The 24,981-nt window shown below is 42.4% G+C and overlaps 1 protein-coding gene across 1 annotated transcript in view; it reads left to right on the forward strand.

Moving 5' to 3' along the window:
- Positions 1–51: 51 nt before the first annotated feature.
- LOC133992195 (uncharacterized) overlaps positions 52–24,981 on the forward strand; it is a 28,403-nt gene continuing 3,473 nt past the window's right edge. Inside the window, exons 1-24 of the mRNA XM_062430906.1 lie at positions 52–599; positions 1,269–1,355; positions 2,761–2,904; positions 5,585–5,731; positions 6,284–6,475; positions 7,145–7,231; positions 7,470–7,588; positions 7,701–7,815; positions 7,908–7,985; positions 8,089–8,204; positions 9,584–9,746; positions 13,562–13,707; positions 13,806–13,902; positions 14,387–14,536; positions 14,759–14,908; positions 15,407–15,663; positions 16,730–16,865; positions 17,310–17,504; positions 17,958–18,110; positions 19,002–19,219; positions 19,542–19,725; positions 19,824–19,979; positions 20,099–20,458; positions 22,797–24,716. Coding sequence (XP_062286890.1) covers positions 99–599; positions 1,269–1,355; positions 2,761–2,904; positions 5,585–5,731; positions 6,284–6,475; positions 7,145–7,231; positions 7,470–7,588; positions 7,701–7,815; positions 7,908–7,985; positions 8,089–8,204; positions 9,584–9,746; positions 13,562–13,707; positions 13,806–13,902; positions 14,387–14,536; positions 14,759–14,908; positions 15,407–15,663; positions 16,730–16,865; positions 17,310–17,504; positions 17,958–18,110; positions 19,002–19,219; positions 19,542–19,725; positions 19,824–19,979; positions 20,099–20,458; positions 22,797–24,716 — 5,871 coding nt within the window. The 5' untranslated portion in view covers positions 52–98. The remainder of the gene's footprint in view (positions 600–1,268; positions 1,356–2,760; positions 2,905–5,584; positions 5,732–6,283; positions 6,476–7,144; positions 7,232–7,469; positions 7,589–7,700; positions 7,816–7,907; positions 7,986–8,088; positions 8,205–9,583; positions 9,747–13,561; positions 13,708–13,805; positions 13,903–14,386; positions 14,537–14,758; positions 14,909–15,406; positions 15,664–16,729; positions 16,866–17,309; positions 17,505–17,957; positions 18,111–19,001; positions 19,220–19,541; positions 19,726–19,823; positions 19,980–20,098; positions 20,459–22,796; positions 24,717–24,981) is intronic.

Raw genomic sequence — 24,981 nt, forward strand, 5'->3', positions numbered from 1 at the left:
GGTGAGTGAGGAGTGTGTACAAAGGGATGTGAGAGACTTTTTTTTTCAATGCTCATTTGGACTCCAAAATATTTTGTTTTCTTATCAGGACACTGGCCATGTCTGAAAGTATTGTAAGGAAGGTACAGCCCTTCACCATTGGGACAAGGCTGTCTGTCCCTGCTGTACCAAAATGCCAGGACTTTGCAGAAAGTTATTTGCAGAGCCAGAGTCTAGATAACTGCACATTACAGCACAACCTGAACTCGCTCTACCTCAGTCGATCGCAGGTATGTGCACATGGCCCCTGCCTTGTCTCACCCATTGCCAAGCAAGTAGCCCCTGCGGAATGTAACCAGGAGGACATGGCAGCTGAGGACCACCTGAACCAGAACGTCGCCTCTCCATCTGCTGTTTCCAGATCCATCAAGAAGATCACAATCTCTGGGAGTAAAGAACGATCAGAGGACAAGGTGTCAGTCGGACCACCACAGCTCTCAGTCACAGGGTCCACATCTGAGAACAACAATAACAACAACAACATCACCAGCACATCAGATCCACCTTTACCCAGGATTGTGGGAGTAAGCTGTGAGAATAAACCCAGTTCTCAATTCAAGGTAGAAACCCCTCTTTACTAATGAAACTATGCAAATTTAACAACTAAGTATCTCAAAAGCATTTATTAAAAGTTTAATTTTACTGAAAAATATGGAATATATGTCATTTAGACACAATTTCGGTAATTTCCATTGTTACTGAATGTAAAGTATGTTTTTAGTATGTTTTTAGTTCTCTGACATGATGAATCCACATTTTTAACTCAAGAGAAGTACTGAAAAATGAACCTCAAACTCAGCACATATGTATTTTTCTGAATTTATACATACAGTTTTATACAATTATTACAATTTATCCAGTTTTACAGTCATATTTACAAATATAGGCTACCTACCTGAAGAGCTTTTAACTCTGTTTACTCAGTAATTTAATTATTTTGTATTTTAAAAGTTATAATAGTATATCTTTACATATCTTTTCTAACATATTAGTTGATAAATGTTTCCGAACAGAAAGGACAGTCTTGTAGTAAGTTAGAGATACTTATAAACTTGTCTATATGTAACAATATTGTAGTTGAATATATTTTTCATACACACCTCCAGCACATCCAAAGCCAAACGTTAGCGTGTCTAATATGCTAATTGCAGTTGTCCGCTTTTCTTTGAGCTCGTTAATTGAATTTACAGCTTATTTAGCGCTCATTTAACTTCATGTTACCCTTTTAGGTTTTACTCAGAAAAGACAGCAGTGATGAATATCAAGCCATGCAGGAACAAACCAGTACGAAACTGAACGGAGAGAAATCCCAACAGGTAAGAAGATGCTTAGCAAGTTCAACTGCTAGAAATGATAGCAGTTTTATAAGAAGGAAGAAAATAAAACGAGTTTCGGTTTGTTTAATATGAGTTTTTTTTTTTTTTTTTAAAGCCTGTCATATCATGTTGAAAATGAGTAATTTTAGGTGGTGTTTTTTTCTTTTTAAAGATGATGCTGTTTTTCCTATAACCGTGTTATTGAGGCTGTAGGAAAAGTGTTGTTTTGTTGTGACGCAGTGGGGTCTTTGTAGCCAGCTGTGGACTCCATGAATCTCCCGGAGTTTAGGAAGTGAAGTCATGATGTGTTTCAGCCAAACTTAAACAGTTTTTATTATATTATATATTTGGAGCAAAGTCACACAGAGGAGGGGACGAGTTATAGGAGCAACGTGTCCCCCGACAAATACCCCTTTTGTTCCCTCTTGTTAAGCTGTAATTCATGTAAGAAATAACCATCATGGTGTACGTGTATTGTAGGATGTTGTTTAAAATCAGTGGGGCTGTTGGATTTGGCCTGTTCCTTGTCGAAGTCCTGAGTGTGTGTGTGTGTGTGTGTGTGTGTGTGTGTGTGTGTGTGTGTGTGTGTGTGTGTGTGTGTGTGTGTGTGTGGATGAAGTGCTCTGTTACAGCAGAGGCAGGGCTCACTGGAAAACATGAGGTCAGGGAGGGAAGATGTTAACAAAAGAAAAAGGCTTGCTGAAGTTCTGGTGAAGGCTGGTAATAATAACACACTGACACAGCAATGGCCTCATTTCCCCTTAAAGACAAAAAAAGTACAGTTCTCATCTGCATCATTCCTTCCTGTATAACCACAACAATACATTACTTTTGCTCCTCTTATATATTATTCATGCAGATGGCTAAAAATGGTTGTAATTACAATTGAGAATGAGGTGGTGCCTTTACCTGCTCAGGTATGAAAGAATGAACCTGATCTACCAAAGTCCTTTAAAGGTGATATGTTTACATGTTACAAAAAAAAAAAAAAAGGAAGACATCCAAGAATTTATCCGTTACTGCTTCCTTCATGTGCCCAGATGTTTCCTGATTGGAGCAACAGGAATGGTCGTCCATTAGGGGAGTTGTGCCAGACGTGTTCATTTCATCTCACGTAGTGCTGACAGTAGGTTTTTGTTCAAAGGGACCTTGGGGCCAGTTTGACACATGTTTGTAATGTCTGGATGGTAATAAAGATGTGTAATCAACGTGAATGGATACCTCAGCAGCATCTGTCTGTGAGGTAGTTATGGCTGGGGAGCTGCACCTCCGTCTTAAAGGTTTTTTTTATCAGAGCCAACCATCATTGGAAGATAAGATTTTGTTTATTTAAAAAAAGCTAATGATGCAGTTAAATTGCCATCATTTGTTTTCAACTCTGTGTTTGTGCTTTGTGCTCACACAGATTTCAGTGCCTGAATCGCAGAGGAAGGAGGCTGAGAGGAAAGAAAGTCATTTACACACACAGAGCGAGGGGTCTGCAGCTGTTACGTCCCAGAGTGACTGCTTCACTCAGCGCAACTCTCTCTTCAACAAGGAAGTGCTGCAGGTAAAATGTAGCATGCATACTAAACAAATCCACTAAAAATCCCTGTTCATGAAAAGTCACTGCACTCTTTTTACTTTTCTGTCTTCCCTCATGTAATTAGAAATAAATACATGTTTGAGGAGAGTGTGCTTTTTCTTCTAAACTTTTCCAGAATATGCAAATGTTACAAAGAGAGATATTTTAAATCATTTTCTCTCAGCACTACTGATGTAAAGACGCTAAATGGAAAGAAGCTGGGTTTGGTTTATCTCAAAGGCAACAAGTTGTGTTGTTGAGATGAAATCAGAATGGAAGCTGCCTGTCGCATGACTCGCAGAGGAGAACAAAATATGTACTGGTTCTTATTTTGTCCCAAGAACTGTATGAGCTGTGTTTGGCTGAGGGAAGAGAGGGAGGGGAAACCGCCACAAGTGAAGCAATTATTTAGGGATGAGATCATTGTTTGGCTCCATCTCTTCACGCCTATGGCCCAGAGAGACTCAGCCAAGCAGCACAACTGGTTGTGTTATCTCATCGCTGCGTCCAGCCCGGCATACAAGGACATTTTGAAATGAGTTCGGTGGAGGGACATTTTGCTCTGTTGAGCAGACTATCCAAGTGATAGGCTGTTTACTTCCAGTAATAAGAAATTAATTTAGGATGTGGCAGCTGAGGGAAACATATGATGTATGTCTGTGTTGAAAACAACTCCATAGCACATCGTTAATGTTAACAAGCTTAGCAGCCCTTTGCTCTAAAGTGGAGCTCGCATTTCTTTTGCGTTCAGAGGAAACAGCTTTTTTAAAATTTGAACTTCATTTGAGAATGTACTTTAAATAGTTTGAGGTTTTTGATATCTGGGGACCTGCTTGTTTTATGGAGATTTGGTTGACTGCTATCGCTGATGAAAATGTGTTATTACAGTATTACAGTACATCGGAGTGGAAGTGAGCTTTCCAGAGAGAGACTTTTAAAGGCCCCTAATGTTTCAAGCTTGGGGAGCAAAGCAGGTCACCACATGGAGAAACACGCCATGTGTCTCCGAGGCTGCTCTGCAAAACATCTCGCCTTTCACCATCTCACTTCCATTATAGAGAAATTATAGAAACTTACACTCCCACTGTCATTTCAGGGCCAGGTTGTGTAGAGAGGTTAAAAATGTGGCTTATTGGTCAACATTTTATAATGAGTTGAAATATGCTCCCTTGTCTTTGATGTTCATTTAAAATGCTAAAATTAGGTTCAGCTGAAGCTTGCAGAAATGAAAAGCAGTCTGAAATAGAATGCTTTATGCTTTCAGATTATAATCAGCAAAAGATGGAGTTTGTTGTAAGATATGTTCTGTGTTGACTGCAGATCTGATTTCCTGTGTGTGGCCACATATTTTTCACATAAAATCAGGAGCAGTGACACAGTCTGAACTGCATGCATTAGCTGTCTATTCTTCATGGCTAGACTAAAGCCCAACTGTACATTTTGATAAACAGACCATTGTTGTGGAGAGTGAACAGGAAGAAACAAGGGAATCATAGACTTCCTGTATGAGGTCAGTATATGCCATGGGAGCTGGTGTGAGGAGATAGGGGCAGGCCTGTTTTGTCAAGCTCTTTTCCTTCTGTTCAACCCAGAAATACCTCCGCCGCCCCAGGGGCCTTGTAAAGTTAATGACCTGCCTCTCTGAGGAGAAGTGACATCACATTTTAATCTAGAGCAAAGAGTTGTTTAGTTGCCGTGTCATGTGCGGTCTTGATGTTTTATTAATTCAAGAGACGGGTTGCTGTAGAGTCTGTTATTTAATGTCAGTCATATTCGATTCCTTGGAAATAACGTGTTGATGTAATGTTGTAATGGCTTATTTGTGTGGTTAACTTGTCATTCTGCATAGTATAAGAAAGCAACGCTGTGAAAAATCAAGTTCTGCTGTTTTTATCAGTTGCATGAGTCATTTAGGATCAAGCAGAGAAATGGAAGGCCCTGACCTGATTTATTTCTCCATTCGATCATTGTGACTTGAGTGGGTCACTGACTTCCACACCGGTTGCTTTATAGCAAACAAACATACACTTTCCAACAGTTTCTTACCATGGCCACCTGGTGTGGAGTTCTCGCTGCATAAAGATGTTGCCAGAAGGCAGCTCCACAAGACAAAGCCTTATGCAATGGAGTCCAGACACTTGCCAAGAGAAACTTCTGCTCTGCTTAACATGACATTAGAGAACAAAGAGCTGTTCTTCATGTGTCTGAAGCTCCACATTACTTGAAGTTATGGAAGAAAATGTGGCCTGTTTGCTCTCCCGATGAGCCGAAAAAGTGCTGTATTTACCACTAAATTACCAACTTGGCAGATCACACAGCAGAACTCAAACAATCAACAGGTTACATGAACGTTCAATATTAAAGTTCAGGATTAATTTAATTAAAAACACACAAAAAATTGGATTGTAACTGTACCACATTTCCATGTGTATTATGGATCCATATAGATACATTTATCTCTTCTATAAATACCTTTCACTTGAGCAATTCATTTTAAAACAAAATGTCCAAAACTAAATTGGAATGAGCCAAATTAAATCTCTAAAATAAAAACAAATCAAGCAACTGAAACAGGTCTATAAACAGACATAAATGACCCAGCATGCTGCACAGAATGCACTGCATATCTGAATCATTTGTGTCTATGTGTCTGTTTGGGATGTAGGCAGAGGCATGGATCAAAGGCAAGCTTCAGGACCTGAAGGATGGCTGTAATATTCAGCGCTGCCCCCTGCAGGACTGGGAAGAAGCCTCGCAGACACTTCAGAGAGACCTCAAAGACTTTGAGAATACCCTAATTCAACTCAACCAGGTAAGAAAATGAAGTAACATGAGTCTGGAAACTAACTGAAATATTACCATGTTACCAGAGCAAGCACATCCAAAATGAAATGTTTATTTGAACTTTTTAACAGGTAATGGAGATCTGAATGCAATCATTAATCTCTGTCTTTGGTGCTAAAAGAGTCTGTCAGGTCGCATAACACATAACATAATGGTCTTATAGGCCTTTCCATTCGACCAGAGAGAAAAGCAGACCCTCAGTGTTCCAGACGGCTCTGTCAAGCCAGTTTATACTTTCTCCCTCAGGAGAAAATGTTTGGAAATGGTACATTGCTGATAATTAACCTCCCCTGACACTCAGACAGCCCAGGAAAGCCAGAGGCAGAACCAGGAGATTTTTCAAAGGTTTATCCAAGAAATTAATGGCAAGTTTCCAACATTTATGCAGGCGACTGGCACCTAATGACTCTGACAAACTGGAGGTGTCAAATGTACTCAGCCACTGTTCTGCGTTAGTCTGGTTGCTCTGCCTGCCCTACACCAATGAACACTGTCTTTATGTTCCTCTCTAATTAAAAAGATGGGTGAGCAGTTGATCTGCAAGCTGAATCCCACCTCTGACCTTGTGAAGAAGCAGCTCAGCCAGCTCAGGGACCAATGGCAGACCCTAAAACAGACAGCTGCCAATCAGACGAAGGCCCTTGGTGGAGCCAAGAACCTGCAGGAGTTCAACAAAAAGGTGGACAAGCTGGAGGCATGGATTAAAGAGAAGGTAAAATGTTCATCCTTGTAAATTTTGCTGAACCATAGGCAATACATTTATTTTATTTTATTTTGGTGATTGATAGTGATGATATCATTATTATTATCATAATTAATGATACTACTACTACTACAACCAATGAACAATTAACACCAAAAACAGTTGCCCCAGAGACAAATACAAGTGGACAGACTGCTTTAATCAACAGTTGTCGAAATAATTGGCTTGCTAATACAGGAAATTAGCTCAGTATCCTGAAGACAGCTCTTGTTTGTGTATATTCACCAGTGTAAAACATCTGCCTGTCATTATCAAAAAGCAATCATCTCAAGCGTTTTAGGCCTGTGTTTATTTCTCTGTTCATGTCTGTGTCTGGCACAAGAGAACTGATGATTGATAATGGACCTGTGGGAATGTAATGGAGGATATTTCTTATGAAGTCTATAAAACATTCATCCCTAGGGGGGACAGTATTCTCCATTTAGTTCCACTCATCCTTTCCTCTGTGCAGTAGTATCAAGTTCAAAGTTTTTCTCCTCATGCTGAGGGCTATTTCTGTTTAGCATCCTCCTTGGTAGTAGGGATAATGTGGTATAATCCCGGTGCCTCTAAGAAAGGAATAATAGTTGGGTTCCTGACAAATGGGGGGCTATAAACACTGACTTTTATGTGTGCCAGCAGGAAGAGGAACAGTCTCTGGTAAATGTCCTGGGGGAAAATGTCGACAAAATGCAGCTGACCAGAAGAATTTTAGATCTGAAACAGGTGAGCATTATAAAGTACAGGGATCTATTAAAAAAGCATTGATAAAAACATTACACATACTTAACGACATTCTTTGGGTAAAAAATATATACACATTTCCGCATGTTTATGTTTTATATTACACTTTTGTAGAGGTTTACCAGGCATTTATCTATGGCTGACTGTAATTTGTGTCCCAGGATGTATGGCAAAGACAGCTGAGGTTTTAGTTGGATTGTGTTCCTCTGTTTCCCTGCAGGATGAGCAGCTATACAGAAACCTCCACGAGGAGATCAACCACTTGGCCCTAAAACTGGAGAAACAAGGGAAGACAGATGGCAAAAACATCTCCAGCAAGAGGAAACACATCAATAAAATGTATGCTGTGTCCCTTAAACTGAGATGAAAATGTATGCAGCATGAAACATCTTTAATCTAATGATAAATTGAAGACCTAACGTGCTTGTGCTGTCATATGCTGTGTGCATAGGTGGCTGAAGGTCCAGTCTCATCTGAAAAACTACCATGAAAATCTCCAGCTTGCACTGGAGGTGTCCTCATTCTACCAGCAGGCTGATAATACATTGTTTGCCATTAATAACATGGTAAAATTCCCTGGCAGCTTAATTCTTAATTTTCCAATTAGATTTGAGATTTGCATTGAAATTCCAATATTAATACGTATAATTTATTTTAGAAAAAAAGCATATCTGCCTCCAAAGAGTTGGACAGCTTCGGAGACAGGGAAATACGTGACATCGCCAGTCAAATCATGGTAGGAAAAAACATTTCATCACTAAAACAGTACCCTTTGGTCAGATCCTGAAAGTGTGTTGCAGAAAGCTTCTCTACCTAACCTACAGGCCTGTGTGTGGTAGATGCTAGATGTGAGCGTGTCCCAGCTGTCTAATCTGCACCCTGCCCTGGCTGCCGGTGTCACACAGAAACAGAGTGAAGTGAAGGACTGCTGGGCGCTTCTTCAGAAGGTTTTCAGGTAAGACAGCCAGCAATGGATAACACCGACAACTATGGTGGCCCTGTGAATACATGCATCGTTTCATTCAGTAATTGGAGCACCGAAGGTTTCCCACTGAGCTGGAACTGTATTTTTCTGTTACTACTCTACTGGTCTCCTACATTAAAAGTCTGCTCTGGCAAAACCTAAAAAACGTTTTCCCAGTAAAAATTAGTTTTGTATAAAGGTTTTTCTCTCGCTCCTGATTAGCCTTGTTTAATTTGGGTTTGAATCAATGAAAAATTATAAGCAGAGTGAAGGACTGGTCTGTCTGGATGCCTAGAGACCGACAACCACACAGAGCATCAATCACCACCCACTTTTTAGTTTATAATTTTAAGTTTTCTGCACTGCTTTGGAATTTCCCCATGTGTTTGATTACTGTAGTGAGTGAATAATGGCTTTGCTCAAAAAGTCAAGTTGGCAACACGGTGTGTTCTCATCTCACTCTTAAAATCCTGCCATCACCTGAAACTGTCTGCTCAATCTCAGATAAAAAGCGTTTACAGGAGTATTTTTGTAATTTTTTACAGCATTAGTAAAAACAAATGTATTGTTACTTTAATAGCCTGCAATGGTGATCCAGGCTTTTATATCATATGACTTTTTTGCTAAAGGAAAAGTAATTTGCACTTATGATCTGTTGACCAATACTTAATGAGTACTGTGCTGCCAAATGTTGACTAAATGTTGTGCTAATATGTAAACTAATATACAATAAATGACACATTGATTGTGCATCGTGGTCCACACTGAATAACTGAAATTGGTTACATGATGCATGCATAGTGAAATATGTGGCATTTTTTTGGTTACTGTCCAAAATGTGAAGGGTAATCATCTGGGAAGCATTTATGTGTTCAGTAACTTTCAAGACCATCTGCCCATTTGATTTTTAGTTATGGTTGCTTTAGACGAGAGGTCATTAATGTGATTAGGATTCATGAATATTCACATCAGGTTTTATATCAGCATGATCAGTCACTGGATCAAAGTGCTGGACAGAGAATCATTGCAATCCTTATACTCTGCCTAGGCAAAGAAGGATTGAACATTTTCCATGCTCATAATAATAAATAAGGTCAGGAGTAACTGGAGTTCACAGTTCTGACATCCATCTCCAACATCTCCTGCTTTCCAAATATTTCTCAGGCTGTGAGCCTCTCATGTCGGCGGGCTATCTTTAGTTCCAAATATTACATCATCTCGTCAGTCTTATCAGCTGTGTTTCATGGCTATTTAAACCAAATAACACAAACACTGGTAGAAAACTTCAAACCCATAATTGGAGTTCACTGTGGGGCTCTAAAGACCCCCTGTCAGCACCGCAATAACCTCCTGTTCTGCCCATTCTGCAGGAGTGACAGGACCACACTCCCTCCCACTGGTTCCACTTTCACCAGGGAAGATGCTGACCCCCTGACACCGGCCCGCGAACCCCAGGGCAATGTGGGAATGGAGACACAAAGGATCATGGGAAAAGAGGTGAAAGAAGAGCAGAATCGTCTGAAAGGCTGTGTGGTAAGTAGCTTTGGTATTTTGTTCTATTACTGGAGTGACCACGTTGTGGCTCCCAGCTGGGAGAGAACAACGCCATCAGTTCTGGTGAAAGATGAGTTCATCCTCTCCCTGTCTTACGACATCTGTGGCCACAGGGAGTGACGCACTTTGTCCTTTGGTTTGGAAAATAGCTGATTTACAATTTGAGAAGGCTTTTCCTAAATAACTGTATTTTTGGCATCTGTCAGATGTGATGTAGAGCAGCAGTTTAGTCTTGGCGCCAAACATGCTGCTGGTTTTCCATCGTACCAGCTAGTTAGTTGCACTTCATAATATCGTCTGATGTCCCAGAAGCAGTCTGGGATTGGTTGGTTAGGATATAACCCAGCGGGGCTCTGAAACTCAAGGACCAATGTTTCAATGGATAAAACACATTTATAACATAGCGCCGTATTTTTCAACCACTCTTCTCTATCTCCTGAGAGGAACCTGGTTCTGCAAATATTATGAATATTGCCCTGTAGGAGTCACAGGAAGAGCTTTGAGAGGTGTTATTTACCCTGGCACAAGAATTCCCTAAGTTTCAATGAAAAATGTCAAGCCGTGACTGTACATCATGGTTGGACGGTGGGCCAGAGCAAATAAGCCTTTCCCTCCGACCCAAAATCCTAATAGTTTTCATATCCTTTCGCTTTATGGTAGAATAATATCTTGGCTTTCAACTGCTCTAACAAAAGTATACAGTCATTGGATTAATACTATATTATTAGATGGCAGGTCAGTCCAGGGTGAGTGGATAATCTGTAGAGCATGTGGATTCCTCAGACAAGACATTCTTGGAGGCCAACCTGCACTTTATTGAACATGTGGATGCTCCTATAGTAGTTCGACTGCTGAAACACTGTTAGCGTCTCTTGGAAGAGGAGTATCCAGTAACCTAAGTGTGTGGTATGTTAAAAACCAGTAATTATGTTTATATTTAGGCATTTAAGGATGTACATTAAATCTCTTTACAAGCTGTAAGTGAATGCACAGTGGCTATTTACTGTCTGTTCAGCCCAGAGGCATAATGCAGTGGTCCTGTCATCTTTTGGACCCTGAGCTCTTGTGAAGTCCCTGCTGAGTCTCTGGCCTCATTTTGCCCAGTGAGAAAGTAGGTTGAGGAGAGAAAACTTCACTCTTTCCATTCTCCCTGTTTTTCAGGTTCAGTTTATTTCCCTGCTCGTGCTTTTAGTCTCTCATTGGCCCTGTGGCCTCACCACCTGTGACAGGGACCCATCAGGCCAGCAAACGATGGCCAGTTGTTTCTCTTAGCAGGCACTGATCTTGTTGACATGGTTGTCCTGAGCCCTCTCACAGCAGTTAGTTGTGTTTATTGCATTGGGAGTTACCTTGGTGCACTGTCTGTGGGAGCACCACTCGTTAACTCTTTATGGAGAATTAATAAGACAATCTGAACAAAACCCTGGAGCCCCAAAGGCCAAACTCAGTGCCAGACACAACCACCAGTCAAACTGTAAAAGTAATTTGTCGCATACTTTTGTAGCGCTTTAACTCCAGCTCCTGGGTGTGCTGAATTGATTACAGTATGTTTAAGGGTGCCAGATGCAGCTGCACAGGTCTGTGGGCTGGTAGCGTCTCTGAGACATTTACATATGTGCTTTCAGTATTGTCAGTGTATGTGCTGACACGTGTGCGTGGTGCACACATACTCACTTTGTTTCTCTTTTTTCTTCCCTCTCTGGTGCAATTGAACTCAGATGATTAAAGGTAAATGTAAAGGTTTTAGTGTCTGTATGTGTGTATACGTAATAATCTATACGTCATTGTCTATGATTCTGTTGCAATGGAGCCAGTGTTAGCAGTAGTATGGCCTCTTGTTTCTGAAGGTAAACATGGCTATCGTCTGTTTCTCTGGCTAATTGTAGCCAGATGCTGGAGCTGCAGACCAGATGGGCTTGGTGCTAAGTGATAGTTCTTGGCTGACATCACCTCATAGCACATTGCAGAAAGACACACAGGGGAAGAGGAGATCAGTAGAAAACAGATAAGAATCAACCGTACCTAGATAGGGAGAAGTATGCTGAAATAGGAGGTGATTGGATGAGGCCTAAAAACACAGAATACCATTGAATAAGACATAACAAAGTATGAAAAAGGCTATTTTTTGGCTGTGGCTGAGTTTTTTTTTTTCATATGGCAGAACAGGATGTTGAGTGCACTGCAGGAGTTGTTTACAGTGGAAGCCACTGTGAAGTATGAAGGACAGAAGCAAATATCGAGGGAGTTGATGTCAGCGATGGTTATCAACCCTGTCAAATGAATCACACTAGTTTGTTAGTTCTGCAGTTTTAACACATCAAAGGGACGATAATGCGCCTTTTTGAAAGTCAGACTCAGCCTATAAATTGACTGGCGTGTTAGTAAATTATGTTAGACCCCTTCAATTTCCTGCATCTCTCGCAAAATGTTGGAGGTGACACTTTTCTGCAGCTGTCTGATTCACTTCTTCTATAAGCCCAGTCAGAAAATAACGTGGTTAAATCAAAGCTGCTCTATAAAACACTATTATTAATGGCTGTTTTTTTTGCTTTTTGGCTGTCGTGTAAATTCAGCATTTGTTAACGTGAAAGCACTGACAAATGCATATTTGCCTTGCTGATTGTTACAGGGCCTTTACTTCTGCCAGAACTGTTTTTATTGGCATATGTAAAATACATCATATTATGTAAGACAATCAACACAGCATGATCTGCTTTTTTTTTTTTTTTTTTTTTTTTTTTTTTACAGTTTGGCTATGAAATGTCTGCATTAGTGTTATTATAAGTTATTATTTCATGATCATGCCAACCAGTTTTGGTAGTTAAATCAAGTAGGACCTTGGTTCCAAAGTATAAAATACAAATAGCCTACATGCCATACAAAAAAGAACAACATACATTTGAATAAATAATATCTCTAAGGATGCTATTGTACTTCATTGTTAGACAGCCTTTTTCCAGTGGATTGCAGGTGATGAAAGGCCCCACTATCAGGATATCCCATTCAGATACATGTAGCCCTCATTTGAAACCTTGCTGCAGAGTCCTTTGGCCAACCCTTGAAGTACTCACATGGTTGTAAAATAGGCTTAATGGCTGTTGACGTCTTTAATATATTTCTGCACATAGACAAGGTCTACAGCTCTGGCACTGACCTTACAAAAAACTCCACTGCATAGTCCTGAACAGAGTGTGAGTGGATAGCCATGAAAATCAGTATCTGAGTCTGAAAAAACATGGCTGCCATTTAATGAGAGTTGGGAATAGGGGATTTGAGAAAGGGTTGTATTTCTAACTGCAATGGTTCTTTTTAGTCATCCGAGTGGTGTAGCACATGTTGGCAACCTTGTTATTCTCAATGTGTTCATTCATAAAGCAATTATAATTCATTTAAACCTTTTCTGCCATTTTTAATATTTTTATTCTAAACTTTGATGCTGTCAAAGACAAAAAACAGCTTCTAACTTTGGTCTGGCCTGGGGTATTTCACTGAGAATAAGAAACCTTTGTATGTAAGTATGCTTTGTGTCATTTCTAGGGGAGACTTTACTCTATCCTGGGCAGCTCTCCATGTTGTCCAGCATCCAGCCACGTTGTTACATTCCCACTAGCAATGAGCTACAGCCTCATTGTCTACTCACTGCTCACAGCATGAAATCCTCCATCTGAGATGTTTATGCATCCACTCAACATTTATTCGGTGGACAGCTGACAGGAAAAGCAAAACATTACTCAGATGTCATGCTGCTGATCTTTTGGACTTTCCAACAGAGACTTGTTGTCTTTTGTCCACAGAGTACCCTTGAATGTGGGAGTGGTAGGAGAACAGCGAGCTGCCAAAGCCAGGAGCAGCAATCAGTGAACCACACCTCTTCACCCATGGGAGATGGCTCGGCCTGTGCAAATGATGTCATCGTCAGACATCAATTGAAGGGGGAAAGGTGACCTTTCAGTCTGGCTCTCTCTCTCTGTGACTTACATAATGAGTGGTCTTTATGTAAGTCATAATTGGAGTCACATGTCTGTGTTTTCTTTGCAGCAGGAAGCTCAGAGTTGAGCCGAAGCTTGCTGCTGCCCCGCGAGGCCACCCACAGCTTCACATACAGCTCCAGAAGTTCACCGTGTCTGCTGACAAGGTGACTTGACCCCTGCCAGGCACACCTCCATTTCCTTTTCCAATCAAATATCACTTTTCAAAACTGTCTGTATATTGTACAGACCATGAGATTGAAACAAACATGCTTCATCTTGTATAAAATCCTATGACAACAAACTCAAAATGTATTATTATGTAAAGTCAGCACTGCATTTGTACTAATTTGTTCACCATTTTCTTGTAACCAGCCACACATTTTTAAACGAGACCAACTTGTCATGTCTTTAAACGTCACTGGTATGCCGCCATTTACTTATTTCCAGTAATTGTTCTGATTGTCTTTTCTTTGAATGCTGGATGGATGTAAAGGTCAGGATGGGCAAAATCACCTGGATCCTGGTCCCTGTGTTTCCTGTGGCTCAGCTAAATGTCATCTCTCTTGTTCCGTGATCTGCTAATCATTTTTAACTGTACATCTCTTAAACCCTTTCCTTCTCCATATTTGTCTCCCCTCTACGTCTCAGACTCTGTCCTGGTTGAAAGACAATGTGTCCATGGCCACGCAGGTGTGTTCAATAGCCAGTGTTGAGGGGCTGGAATCAGCCAGGAGGTGCCAACATGCTCTCGAACAAGAAATTCTCACCAACAGAGCCAGGATAGAGGTGGTCAAAAGGGTAAGCTAAGACTACCCCGTCACATTTACAGTCTCTCTGCAAACAAAAGCTTTGGATGAATGCCTTAAATGAAATTGTTGGTGTATTAATCAAATAACGAGCAGACATTTTGTCTGAGACAGCTTAAGTTACCTAAAGCTTCAGATTAGGTTTACATTTCGCAACATAAATCCCAGTCCTTAGTCATCACATGATCTCATCGGTTTAACACCCCGTCCTCAGGAGGGCCGCGGGCTGGTCCGTGCACAGCACCCAGGCAGTTCCAAGATCGAGGAGTTCCTCAGCCAGCTGGAGGTCCTGTGGGAAGAGCTGCGGAGGAGGCACCAGAGGAATGCTGTGTTTCTGCAAGCCTCAGAGGAACTGGGTTTTAGGGTAAGATTCATAAAATGTCTCATAACAGGCACTCCTCTTAAGTATTACAGAGGCAAGTTACTTACCTCTGAAGTTATAGGGGAAATTTATGGTTATGACAGATGATTCTGGATCAGTTCTCTCATTGTAAGAAGCTTTAGGCTGGCCCAGTGCCTGAGCTGTTCCCATACACACATGTTTAGACACTCATTTACTTTCATCTTTACCAGCTTAATTGGCAGAGACTGCAAGGTATTTCCCCCAAAATTTATGGTCGACTAATCCAAAGAATATAAATTACGGCGCCATATAATTCAATTATAGGATGAAAAACAGCTGTAAATCCACCCAGATTAATGACAATAATTCACCCATTATTGTCTTTTCTGTATAATACTTCACCTCTGGTTGTTTTCGCAATGAACTAAATCACTCGCAAGTTGCAGCAGGAAAATCTCACTGAGCTTATTCTGCGCCTCTCCCATAAACTCTCTGATTCTCTGTTTTTCTACTGTAAAGGTTGTGAAAGTGCTCCAGGCCCTGGGCAGCCTGGAGGCCTGGCTGGAGTCCGTGGAGCTTTCCATGAAGGAGTCTTTGCTAGCTGGTGACCCTGAAACAATGAGCATGGCTGAGAGGGAAAGCTGTCTGCTGGAGAAAGAGGTGGCAGCACGCAGCCTGGAGCTCAGCGCTCTCAGGCAAGAGGTTGACCGCCTCCACGGCCACAGTCACCCACATACACGAGGCTTGCCAGCACGTATGGAGGAGGTGGAAAGAAAGTGAGTTTTTTCAGAGGACACGAGGGACAGGTCAGGTGTAACCCCCTGGCGTCTCTCATCATAGAAGACTCATGTTATGGCTTCAAACAATCAGACTCTACCCTGGTGGTTTAGCTTGTCACTGTGGTCAGGAAATAAAGTAAGAATTTTGTCAGTGTTTCCGAGAGGTCACAGGTTTAGGCTTGCCATTTCTTAAATCCAACATGGAAGAGTTTATTCAGAAAACCCCCAGTTTGTATTTAAAACAAACAATTTCAGCTCATAAACCACAAAAATATATATCCATAAGTAGCTTTTTTTCTGTGATCTGGCAAAACGTTTTCTCCATGTGCTCATTCTTTGCAAGGCTCGAGTTTATTCATTTGTGATTCATGCAGCACTTAGTGAGGTCTACCCCACAGTCCTGACATGCACAGCTTGTCAGTGTGTGTCAGAGTCACCCATTCCATGTTTTCAGATGACGCCTCTCTCGTCGCTTGGCCCTCAAAAGACAGGTTGTTGCCATGGACTCAGTAAAACTTATGATGTTGGCTGGTTTACTAGACGTACCTATGCCTATTAACACAAGGTCAGACTCTGTAAAGAACACCACACTGACCAAAGCAAATAAAGACACGGAAAGGGGCTCAGTTTAAGTGTTTCCAGGGTGGGGGTGTTAGATGGGGCAGGGATAGACACTTGTGCAGTCTGAGGGACCATTGATGCAGGTAGAAGCTTTCACTAAACAGCTGTAAAGCAGTTGGGCTGATGTCATTATTTATCACTGCATACAAGCAGCTTAAGGCTCATTTATTCTGGAAAAAAAAACCCTTTCAAATTGCTCCCTTTACCATCTCAAATATAAACTCTGCACGCACAGGGTACCTTCATGCTCTGAAGTACTGGATATGTTTATGTGACACATGAAAAATAATATAAACAGCCTTCTAGCATGAAAAAAAATGCACTCCCTATGCTGCTTGTGGCCTGTGTCATGTGGCCCTACTGAAGGATGCAGGGTTGTATATGTGGATATGGATGACATTTAAAGGTGTAGCTGGTAGTTTAAAAATGATGTGTTCCCCAGGTACCATCGTGTCCAAAGTGCCCTGACCCAGCAGAGCTCCGAGTTGCAGGACACCCGAATGCTGACGGAGTTCCTGGAGCGCGTGGAGCTGGAGGAGAGCCAGGAGCTTAATGGTAGCCAGTACAGCCTGGGCCAGGTGAGACACAGCTCAGTGTGCCAGTAGAGCTGAATTTCATTTTATGATGCCAAAGTATTAAAATATTACATTTTAAAATTCAGCAGAAATGTGTCTTTCCAGAAATTTCCTGACTAATTTGAATAATTCGCAAACTCGACTATGCCTCTTAAGAACTACTTTCTTCCAAAAAACTGGTCCCCTCTTGGTTGAAAGTGTGGATTATTCAGAGTAATGGAAAAACCATTTCTGGGCATAGATATTTCTGTTTTTGGGGTAGCAGCAGAAATATAGAAATATATAGAGAATATTTTAAAAATTGGACACATACTCTCTGCATGGCTCTATATCACTTGTCATATGTTTTTATAATTTCAGTGAGTAGAACCTTTTTAATGATAATGTCCCCTGTCACACCAGTCAAATAGTTCATATCATTAACAACCCTTTCTTTGTACAAAACAGCCTCTCCACAGTGAGATTTCTTCAGCTCCTGCCATGCTGGAGCTCCAAAGCAACAGCAGTGGAGAGCCCCTGATAGAAAGCATGGGTGACCCTGTGGAGGAACTACGAGAGGCTGTGGAGATGCTGAATGACACCGTGAGAGAAAGAGGCCGGTCGCAGAGTCATGACCAAGCTATCCAGGAGCTGCTGAGCAAGGTAAAGAGATGAGACTGTGTTTATTTTTATTGAACTGTTACAAGTCAGTGGAGTCTTTAGATTTTACAGCTAGTGGCCACTATGGTTACGTTATTTTGATCTTAGATGATGCTAAAAAGTCTTTAAGTCCCTCTACATTTGTCACAAACAGCTGCACAAACCAATAGAGCCACATCTGGTTCGCTTTTGTCTGTGGCTATGTTGTTTAATAGGCCCCAAATGAGGCACCACTCCCCCCCTGCATGAGTGTTTTTTTGTTAATTCGATTTAAGGTAAAAAAGCAGTACACATGTCAAAATAGTAAATACACACATGCCCGGAGGAGACTCCATGACACCATTTTTTAACACTAATTTGCAATGTGGCTCTCATTGGAAAACAAATATTACATAGTGAAGTATAATGACTTAATGACATCCTACGAGTACTCATGATGACTTTGCGCTACACTAGCATGCCAGGCTGGCTGTGCGCGTGGAGGAGTGTCTGTGCTGCAGCAAGGAGCTCAGCCTGGACATCCTGGAGAAGGAGACAGACATGGCCGTCCAGTGTGAGCCAGACCGCTGCGGCCTGGAGGCTCTGCAGGAGAAGCAGGACCACCTGGAGGTGAGAGGGAGATGCCGGCCCATGTTGTGATTATGGTGTAAACATATAAAATGATTCACTGGTGCTAATATGATCCAGTATTCCATTCCATTGACTTGGACCTCTGTTTGGCGCAGTGAAAAAGGGGAAGCCCCCCTCTCTTTCTCGCACTCGCCTCCAACACATTGTTCCACAATCTGTTTCCTGTTGTGCCAGATTTTCTCACATCTAAAAAAGGGGCCAACCCACCCCGTTGTGCTGTGTTTAATTTATTATATAAACCGCACCGTGCAATCACACATATACACACACAGAGCGTGCAAAAGTTTATTATTCACACAGGATATTTATTTATGGTTGTGTGAGTCACCGTTCTGTTAGCTCTCAAATGTGTGTGCGTGTGTGTGTTTGTGAGTAAATCTGATGGGGTGTGTATATGCGTCCGGGGGTCACGGGGTTGGAGATGTGAGGTTGGGATGGTAAAGTTCTGTGTGAGTCATTTTTGGGCAGTGTTATGTTTATCACACGCACACACAGCTGTCTGGACTTGATACCATTGAAGAACAGAAATGACTTAATCTCCCAAACTGAAATAACTGTGCCGTCAGGAAACAGGCATCCACTTCTCAGTGTTATTGAGGCTTACTGTAGCTGAGAAACGTTAAAAAGTATTGCTCCCAGAGAACCCTCAACACTATTAATTACTGCCTCGTCAAATGCAGAAAAAAGTGGTCAAGATTGCTAGCTTACTATAGCGTGGCAGGCCATATGCAGACCATATGGGTCTCTTGCTGAATAATATGCATAAATCTATGGGGATGAAGTCATAGGCAGAGATACAATTGGTACCGGCTGTCTGAGCAATACCAAGAATGATGAGAGATGATAGATTTTTATTGTGATTCTCCACAGATTGACTATGAAGTCATCAGAGAGGAAGTAAAGGAGATGGAGGACCAGGCTTCTCGACTGGAGGAGCTGTGCCCAGAGCGAGTGCATGTACTCGGGGCCAAGATCCAGGCAACGCTGCAGGCGTGGACAGAGCTGGGAATGAGTGTGACAGAGAACAAATCACGTCTGCAAGAGTTTGTGCAGCTTCAGGACTTCTTCAGGAGCTACCTCGCCATGATGTAAGCAGGGGTGGGGGTGTTGTGACCTCTTTCGGAGCCAGACGCTCTTTCGTAATCCACTCTCTGAGAACATCTGCGCATTACAATATCTTTGCGAGTAAAGAACAGGATGTTCCTCGTTGTCAAGCAAAGGTCTCTGGTGAAATGTATAATTTAAGATGTGCTGAAGAGGTCAGCGTAACTTTCCCGGGCTGAGTGTGACAAGGCGATGAATGTCTGTCCTATCAGAGAGAGAGAGTCTGGCCATTCTCATGTTTTGTGAATGTATGGCTTTTCTCACAGCCCTGTTCATTGCCTAACCCACCCCCTCTCCTCCGCATAGCTCATGGACAGAAGACACCAGGTCGTGCATTTTCTCAGATATCGCCTTGCATCTTGGAAAAGACGGGCAGAGGCCCTTGGCTGCAGAGCTGGATATGCAGATTGAGCAAAAGTTTGACGAGTTTGACGAGCTGGCGGCCACAGGAAGAAACCTTTTGGATAAAGAACACCACCTCACTCAGATGGTGAGCAGGGTTACACGTATACCTCTGTGATCTTTGAATACATTGTTAGAATTATCATTTTCTTTATGCTTTTACAAAACCTGAGTAATGTCTTGCAGGTAAGAGAGCGCATGGAGGAACTGCGGAGTATGCTCGGATGGATTTCGGTGCACTGGAGAGCTCAGAAACAACAGTGGCTTCACAAGAAGAGTAGACAGGAGTCTTCACAAGATAACATTTACTCTGAAGCCACAATGTGCTCCCCATTAACAGAGGTAAATGAGCAGAAAGTTGTTTCCTGTAGGGGCAGAGTTTTGAAACATTAGTTGTGCTGATTAAGTAAGTGTGCACTGTGAATATTTGTTTATTGTCCTCTCCATGGCTTCCCTTATAGAGTCTAGCCCCTGACCTGGAGTCTTACGAGTCCCATCAGTCCCTAGTCATCACCTCAGATGAAGACAAACCAAATGAAGCAGTCCTGCCATCCACACAAGCTGAGCAGCAGGATGAGAAGCAGGCAGAGGACTGGTATGAACTCATGAAGAGCATCGGATCAAGGGGCAGTGAGACCTCCTCCCCAGAATCTCCCAAACCCTCTGTTGTGGTCCTCAAAGAGGCCAGCAGTCCCTCTTTAGGGGGCACGGTCAACCTTATCTTCAGCTTTGGTAACACAGGGGACAGCCAAGTTCAAGTGCTTGACCCGCCCGCTAGGACAGATGAGGTAGTGGAGAAGACCTCTGAGCCTGTCCACAGGGTGAGAACACACACTCATCACTTTACACTAGAAGTCACCATTGAAGGCCTCTGCATATTTTCTTCCCTAAAAAGCACTGAAAGAAAATGTGCACATCATTATTTGCTGCTGTTCCTGAAGGACATCACAGTAACATGTTGGGTAATTCCCTGTAATGTCACTGCATGGGATCTCCCTCCTTGACTATCTGCTGCTGTTCATTTCCTCCCTCTCCTTTGGCCTTCATGTCTTCCCTTTTCCCCATTTTCTCCCTCAGCCCACTGTGCCTCAATCTTCTGCCTGTAAAAACTTTTGGAGGCGCTGCCAGGGGCTTTTGGAAAATACTTTGGGTAGTTTAAAGCGAAAGAGAAAGATTTATCGGCAGAGCGCAAACGAGGTAAATTGCGCAGTGTGAAATGGCATTGCATGCTACGTCTCGAAGTGTGCCGGGACTGCATGCTGTGTGTAGTCGTTTTCTGGGGAGAGCATGCTCTACTAACCCCTGTTACAAGGTACCGCCAGTCTGAAGCTTCCCTGTGTTGTTGCCCTGTCTGTAATCCCGGTACAAGAGTAAAAGGAAACACTGAAAGTCTAAAATCTTCAGTGTTGCCTGAGTGCAAACATATTTGCGCTCATACCGTCTCCTCCAAAGTCTCTTCGGCTGGAAAATGTTCAGCTAATGTGAGAAAACGTGAGAAAAGACAACAAACCATTTTACTGTCAAAACTCAGAATTTCCCACTTAACTGCAGTCATAAATGCAAATACAAATCCCAATAAATTCTGTTTTAATGAAGCACATTCTGTAGTGACATTTAACGGGATGGGAATAGAGAAGTGTTACTTTTACAGTCTATTTGTAAAAATATAATAGTAATGAATGAGATGTAGTGACACATCTAATCTCCATTAAATTAACCAAAATGAATTGTAATACCTCGGCTTTTATAACTGACATACTTTTGATACCACTTACTATAATGCATATAATCACTTCATATCAAATATATAATATGCCGACCCAAAAACATATATAAAATCTGTTCTGCAAGTAAATTTGGATGTAAATTAATTAGTCTTGAAAATGAAAGTTTTACAACTTGATTACCAACTGTATTGATACTTTTAAATTTATTTCAGTGTAGACAGCATTTAGTGTAAAGATATATTGGTATTTAAAGGCTTAGTTTAAAGTGTCATTCATCCCAGCCTTGAATAACAAGAGACATAATATAAGTGAGGGTCCAGGTATTGCATTGCCAAGGATTTGTTCGATAATATATACTCTGTATTTAATGTGATGTAACAGCACTAATAATAAATGTGTATATTTTGGATTAGCTAAATGTTTTTCCATTTTTGCAATAATCTGTCAGTAGTCATTTTGCCCATCCATTTTGTCTTGTATAAACTTTAATGAATAAAAAATTCCCAGTAGAAATTTAGACAATGAATCAGTATTTTAAACAATCCAACTTTCCTCCGACATTCAACTTTTCTTTGGACCTCGACTTGTTAAATGAGCCAGGATTTAAAACTGGAAAACACAGATGACAGAGACAGAATGAGGGTGATGAGTAAGAAAAGCACACACAGACTCCCGCCTGCTGTGAATGTTGACAGAAGCTCTCTCTTCTACTTATGTCATTTCACCACAGGCCTGATGTAAGCCTGGTCTTGTTTGACTCTCTGTGGCTTTGCCACAATTGTGTAAAATAAGTGACCTCACCCTCACTTCCTATGAAAGTTGTGCTCCGAAATGGCTCCCAGCAGGAGTGCGGCCTGAACGCCAGTACAGGCACAGTCATTAGACAGAGAACTGGTACTGAACTTTCAAGAACGGCCCCCAGACTGCACACCATGATTTATAGTCTGGGGCTTCCACAGAAACAAGAGATTAGTCACAGAGTTGAAAGGTCAAGCCATTACAGCTGCATATGACGACATGCACAGCCACATATGATTTTGATTAAGTCCTGCGAGTGTGCGATTGCAATCGTGTCCTTTTGTCCTTTCATCTAATTTTTTGTCTTTCATGTTCGTTTATACTTTTGCATCGCTGTGTGAGGCTCGTACATTCCTGAATCCATTGTTTTTTTGGATGTGTGGGATGTATAAGAAAAAAAGGGGCTGATGTTTGTCTCAGAAAAGAAGCTGATTGTTCAAGTAATTTTTGCTCTCATGTCATCGTCCATCTGTAACACATAAAACAGCTCTTGTTCTTGCAGAAGGCTGCAAGGCCTCGACCTGCAGCACGCATGAGTCTCTCCAGGGTTAACCATTTGCGATAATGCATTTACAACCTTCATGAAACAAGCGCTCACCCACACGCCTAATATTTTTTTCTTTCTCTTTTATAGGTAAGTACCTACTTGCATGTCAAGGATAACAACTTGGCTGTGGCCCCTGTGTATGAGAGTATCACTCTGCCCCGCCAAAAGACTCGCTCTGCAGCCTCAGCCTCCCCTACTTTTTTGCCTTCCTCCTCCTCACCATCGTTCGCAGTGCCTGCGCCCCAGACAACCAACGTGTCCTTCCACCCTTTGACGAGGAGCGGCAGCAGTTCCATCTTCAGCAGCCTCAAGAGAATGGGCAAGAAGAGGAAGAGGAAGAGAGATGCTCGCAGGCACACTATCCAGAAAATCATGGGGGTGGAAGAGCAAACAGATGAGCCTCATTACGCCTGCGAGATGATCACATATGACACGCATACGTGGCCGCTGAAGGAAGGTAGGAGGAAGAAAAGTACACCAAAGAATGGGGATGGAGTAGAAGCTATGGCCTACATGAAGAATCCCCTGCTGAAGGACATTGATACAGACTGTGCAGGAGAGTACAGCACTATACCATATGCTGTTTCAGAGGGGCCAAGCCAAGTGAGAGGCCACTGCAGATTCCTCTCTTTAGGCTCTGTGCTGAGTTTCGACCTACCCAAGGACATGACCCTCATCCCTAGCATTCAGGACATCATTACTATCGCCCCCCCAGAGTCCAAGAAAGGAGCAGGGACCGATCCAGACCCACACTCCCAGAGACACACAGCCCTAAGCTCTTTCAAACAGACTCGACCCACTCCTGTCGTCACACACAGTTCAGCAGACATCAGCTTTTCTGAAACACAGACTTCAGCGGTTGTAGTGAAAGATTTGCCTGATATAGACAGCAGTTTCCAACCATCTCCGCCTTCCCTGGAAGAAGAGGAGGATCAAACTGTACCATGTAACGACTTATCTAAAACCCAGTTCAGCCTCCATGAGGATGCAGAGCAGGAATGGGACAAAATGTCATCAGAGGTTAAAACCAGTGCAGCTGTAAGGATTGGGAACAGCCAGCCTTCCCAGCTCCCTATTTACGTCAACCAATCCCATGCTTCCACTACAGCTGTACATAAACACGAGTGCCCCAGTGTCCATACACTGATTCGAGACTTAAATGGACACCAGTACCATAGAAGTGCAAGACCTCAGAGCATGCGTGAAGACAGTGGACAGTGCCTGAGCCAAGCTTCTCACATGGTGGTGAATCTGAAGTCAACAGTGAGTGTTCGTCAGGACTCAGTGGACTCTGGCATCTCCAGCTCCAGCAGCATCAAGCTTTGCTCGGATGCACCATGTACAGATAACTCCCTGCCTAAGGGAGTGGTGGGTAGACTCCTGTCCCTTGAGGTGGGAGGTATAGACTGCACTAAAATGAAAGAGAACAATGTAACATTATCTAAAGACTCAGAGGTACTAGAACCAGAGCCTGTCCACCTCGACCATCAGCAGTTTGAAGAGGAAGAAGAAGAATTGGAGGACATCTGGAACCAAACTACTAAATATAGGCAGAGTATCTGCTCAGATATCATGTACCAACCCAACCAGGAAGTTTCCATGTCCTCTGAACAATCCAAAGAGCCCCTTTCCCGCTCACCTTCTCCTAAGGCCCCGGCCGTACTCTACAGGAACCTGGTCACAGCCTCAGCACCAAACCTCCTTGTGGCTGAGTTCAAGCTGCCCTCCTATGTCCAGAGCTTGCTGGGTTACGACAAGGAGCAGAGTCCCAAAGGTCACCAACCTCCGCTGACTGTAGGAGACAGGAGGTCCTGGGCCGCATTTCCTAACAGGGAACAAGCCAGCAAGAGCGCAGTGGTTGTGAACGAGACGGCATCCGATCCAGTGAAGCTGCCGGATGTAGGGGACAATCAGAGATACATTTACCAATACAGAGAGGATGAGGAGGAGGAGGTGGAAGGGGCAAAGGTGGGGGAGGAGGTGGAGGAGCACACAGGTTGCTCAAAGGTGAGGTTGATAAACTGTCAGTACATTTAAGACTGACCTCTTACACTTTATCCCCTTGAAGAGTCAGTTCACCTAAATTACAAAAATACATATTTTCTCCCTTAACCTTAAGATAGTTTGATTTTAATTGCTTTGGTTTTGACCTATAGTCCTTAGAGAGTACTGCTTTTCCACCACAATATAAGAGAAATTACAATCCTAGATCAACATCTCTCCACAAACACTGTCACAGATACTCTGGCTTATCCAAAGACCTCACTGTACA

The sequence above is a fragment of the Scomber scombrus genome, chromosome 12 (assembly GCF_963691925.1).
Source record: "Scomber scombrus chromosome 12, fScoSco1.1, whole genome shotgun sequence".
In the NCBI taxonomy this organism is placed as follows: domain Eukaryota; kingdom Metazoa; phylum Chordata; class Actinopteri; order Scombriformes; family Scombridae; genus Scomber; species Scomber scombrus.